Source organism: Engraulis encrasicolus, chromosome 4 (genome assembly GCF_034702125.1).
Source record: "Engraulis encrasicolus isolate BLACKSEA-1 chromosome 4, IST_EnEncr_1.0, whole genome shotgun sequence".
Lineage (NCBI taxonomy): Eukaryota > Metazoa > Chordata > Actinopteri > Clupeiformes > Engraulidae > Engraulis > Engraulis encrasicolus.
Window position 1 is genome coordinate 46,326,675 of NC_085860.1, and position 4,559 is coordinate 46,331,233.

Genomic DNA, 4,559 nt, shown 5'->3' on the forward strand with positions numbered 1-4,559 from the left:
AAGATTCAAAGTGAAGCATCTAACCTGCAAGTCATGTGATAAGTTGATAGGGAAGTGTGAGGGTCACCCGCAGCAGTCAGTTGCGCTCGAGATGTGGAGGACAGCGTTTGTGGCGCTGTTAGCGCTATGGGAGATTTCTATTGCCTCACCTGTTCAATTGGGAACAGATGGTAAGTGCGTAAAAATAAAGTAAAACGTATAGAAGTTAACAACGCAGTTTTTTGTAAAGTGTTTCAATTGTTTCCGTGGAAGCATACATTAATGTCAAGATAAAATTCAACGCAGTTTTCACATAACACGATTTGCGTAAAGGTAACGTATGCCTACTTGATGCGTCTGCTGCAGGGCACACCTGACGCATGTCAAACGTTTTAAGCCAAACGTCTTTCTTTGTTCCAGATGAATATGACTTCAAGATGTGGATGTCCCAGGTAGGCTATTGTTGCAATGACAACATTCGGATCGCAAAATGTTGATTTTGTTGGCTAAGTATCAGGGACTTTCCAAGTTACAAGGAAGTGTAATCGAAACTAAATCACTGCTTGTTGTACCAGTTTAATCCAGCAGGTGTTTCAGTGAGCTGTGTTTTGCACTTGACCTGCCATTGTTATAAGCTGTTATCTGATTGGCAATTACCAAGTGACCATGCATTACTAAGGTCCTGTGTACTATCATAGTGGTGTAGTTACTATTTTGGTAGAGCTAGTAAAGTTTTTCCTGTGACTATGACAGCGTTCCACTGTTGGAACGGCGTGCATTAAGGGGCTACTGCCATACAATAGACCCCTACATGTATTCATTGTGGGGAATGCCTCTTATCCTATTAAATGTTGAATAATAGTAATAATAATAATAATAATAATAATAATAATAATAATAGTTGTAATAATAATAATAATAACAACAACAGAATAGAGGTCACTAAATTAAAGCATGGTTTCAATTAGAGTCCTAACCTGTCTTCTCTTTCAGTACAACAAACAGTATGACATGACTGAGTATCACCATCGCCTGAAGATATTTGCTGAAAACAAGAGGATGATTGAAAAACACAATGCAGGGAATCATACCTTCACAAGTATGTCATTAACACCAAATTGCTTCACAAGTCTCTCTGATTTTGACTGTCGTTTTTCTTCCGTCCTTGGGGCCCTGGTAACATTGTCCTCTTTGACCTCCCACTACTTTCCTGCAGCTGACACATAATTGTGGTGATGGTTTCAAACTGAATATGACTATATTAATTCTCCTTAATCTTATTCTTCTTATTATTATTACCTCATTATTATTACTTCATTTATTACACAGTGGGACTCAACCAGTTCTCTGACCTGACCTTTGCTGAGTTCAAGAGGTCCTTCCTCTTAAATGAACCACAGGTTGGTGAATCAGTTGCACATTTGTTTCCTTCGATATTAATAAAATATCTCAACTCTACTTTGCTACAGATACTACCAAAATCTTCGAAATTAATGGTTAGCATTTTGTCAACAACAACAAAACAATGTTGTGCTTGTGTACTCAGAATTGCTCTGCCACGGTTGGTAACCACGTGAAAGGACATCGCCACTACCCTGACTCTATTGACTGGAGGAAGAAGGGGAATTTCGTGACACCAGTCAAAAACCAGGTGATGTAGCCCTGATGAATGAGGTAGCAGCGAAACGGGCACACTGATGTATAACATGAAAACAGAAAATTATTATAAACGATTGAAACATGTTTTCCTTTACATAGGGGATTTTGTTAATGACTGTATGAATAGGGCTATACTACATTGATTTATGTGCATGCAGTCCCTACACAGGGCTGGATTAAGATGGTCCCCCTAGGCTGCAGGTTGCTGTGGGCCCCTCGGAAAGCAAATTTACTTTTTGCAGTTTAATATTGGAATTGACTGATAAGTAGTCCTATCATCTATGTGTGAATTCTTGCCATTCAAATGTTTTGAGAACATGCTTTTTAAACCTCTATAAAATGCATTTTGTAATTCAATTCAATGGAATGTCCAATACAAAAATGTCAATTTCCCAACATTCTATAAAATGGATATATCTCATTTTGGAAAAGAGCTCCTCATATACTGTGTCATAATTACCAGCTAGGAATTAAGGATAACGTCTCTACCAACTGTACTCAATGTGACGCATGATTTTTTTTTTCAATATTGCATCTTGTCACAATTCTGCAAACCTGGCAGGTGGGGGCCCTCAGCTGCATCAATATCTAGCCTGTGCGTTAAACCGCCCCTGTCCCTACATATACATAGCTGTAGCTGTCCCTGTACACAAACCTTAGCCATGCAGTGTGGCAGGTAAACTTGATCAAAGAATGAATGAATGATCAGAAAACGCCAGTTGTACACTGATGACTGACAGAGCAAACCTGATGAAGCAATGTGTGGCGAAATGTGTCGATTGCTCCAAAAGTAAAAAATAAAGAGGGGAAGAAGAACTGTGTAGAACACTGTGATCAATGTGCAGTGTTTTCCTATTGTTTGCATCTGAATGCAGGCCAGGCTATTTGACAGAATGCGTTTGGCTTTCAGGGTGGTTGTGGAAGCTGTTGGACTTTCTCCACCACAGGCTGTCTGGAGTCAGTGACCGCCATTTCCACAGGAAAACTTCTGGATCTGGTGAGACTGTGTGTTGTCAGTACCTCTTTTAACCCCTGTGTGTGTGTGTGTGTGTGTGTGTGTGTGTGTGTGTGTGTGTGTGTGTGTGTGTGTGTGTGTCCGTCCTCACATATGCCACAGGCTTTGCTCACAGCAATAATGTTTGCATGCATGTAGTATGTGGTACAGGAGTGTGCTCATACCAAGAAGTGCTTATAGAAGTGATCTTGAGAGGTCAGTGTAATACTGTGTAAAGTGTACATTTTCTAAACTGACTTACATCTAACTGACATTACAATACGTACATATGTGGTTCTTAGTCAGAGCAGCAGCTGGTGGACTGTGCCCAGGCCTTCAACAACCATGGATGTAGCGGGTAAGTCTGAAGACTGTGGCACGCATTTCAGTGAACATTATAGTTCACGTGGCTCATCAAAATATAGCATTCTGTCCTTAACCATACTGTAGTGCTAATGATTATGGTCATACGTACTGTATGTGTTTGTAGGGGTCTCCCAAGTCAAGCCTTTGAGTACATCATGTATAATAAAGGACTGATGACCGAACAGGACTACCCTTATCTGGGCTTTGTGAGTGACAACATTTGAATGCACTAGCTTCTAATGAATGCATAATAAATGTAAATGTAACCAAAGGCTGGCATGAAATGTGACTTTGCTTGCAGGATGATGACTGCTCATTTGATGCGAAAAAGGCAGCTGCGTTTGTGAAGGATGTGGTCAACATAACAAAGGTGATGCATAAATAAGCAACAAATAAAAATGACTACTACCAATACTACTAACAGGCTAATAATAATAATAATGTACAAGCTATTAAATAACAAAAATCAGCGTGTGCGACCTGCTACTGACTCACCTGAATCTTGATTGGCTGCCGTAGTATGACGAGATGGACATGGTGGATGCAGTGGCCAACCACAACCCTATCAGCTTTGCCTATGAGGTCACTAATGACTTTATGCACTACCAAAAGGGCGTTTACACAAGGTATGTTACAATTAAAGTCCAATAGACTGAACTTCTGAGATTTAGATTTTCGTCCTGTCCCCTGTAATAGTCACTTCATGTCACTGGTACCAAATGCTTCAAAATGCAGCAAAATTATTTTACAAGCTGGTCCGAATTTAAAGATGATTATGTTAAAAGGAAGATACTTAAACACCAACAATTTGGTTGACACTGATCAAGCCGTGTGCTTTTGGAAATCCTTGACAACAGCGACAACTGATACAGGGCATTACTCATGCTGTTCTACTGACATCTGTAACCTATTGCAGCACCAAGTGTCACAACACCACAGACATGGTGAATCATGCGGTGCTGGCAGTGGGCTATGGTACAGAGAATGAACTTCCTTACTGGATCGTCAAGAACTCCTGGGGTGTCCGATGGGGAATGGAGGGGTACGTCAGTCAATCTGCAACGGAATAACATTATTATTTTCCGACAAATCATTGCTTTAACAGTAGTATCAGTACAGTAGTATCTCTGTGGTATAAAACATGTTACAGTAACTGGTTTATTTCCATTTGTTTATTATATGGTTGTGTGTTTACAGGTACTTCTACATCGAACGTGGGAAGAATATGTGTGGGCTGGCAGGTTGTTCTTCCTACCCTGTGGTGTGAAAGAATGAAAGTAAAACCAAGAGGAAGAGAACTTATGAAAGGGAAGATATTGTTTTGCTGATCCCATATGCCCTTTCATTTTTACTTACTGATGATTGTGATTTGAATGCCTGGCCTGCAGCATTGTTAATATTGACTGTTAATTAAAGAATAGCAAGAGTCAAAATATACCTGAAACTCGGCATGTATTCTTATATTGTGTTTTGATAATGGTTATGTATAAAGCCACAAGTTACTGGAACTGCAGTACAACTGTAAAAGAGCCTTTCCAAAAAGTATTAAACTGACTTATTG

The 4,559-nt window shown here is 39.8% G+C and overlaps 1 protein-coding gene across 1 annotated transcript; it reads left to right on the forward strand.

The window, feature by feature from the left end:
• The first annotated feature begins 64 nt into the window (after window positions 1-64).
• Window positions 65-4,435, forward strand: ctsh (cathepsin H). Its single transcript, XM_063197515.1, has 12 exons — window positions 65-170; window positions 400-431; window positions 973-1,078; window positions 1,309-1,379; window positions 1,526-1,630; window positions 2,549-2,635; window positions 2,935-2,990; window positions 3,123-3,204; window positions 3,300-3,368; window positions 3,518-3,624; window positions 3,915-4,040; window positions 4,196-4,435. The coding sequence occupies exons 1-12, from the start codon at window positions 92-94 to the stop codon at window positions 4,263-4,265; spliced, it is 990 nt and encodes a 329-aa protein (XP_063053585.1). The 5' UTR covers window positions 65-91; the 3' UTR covers window positions 4,266-4,435.
• The last annotated feature ends 124 nt before the right edge of the window (window positions 4,436-4,559 follow it).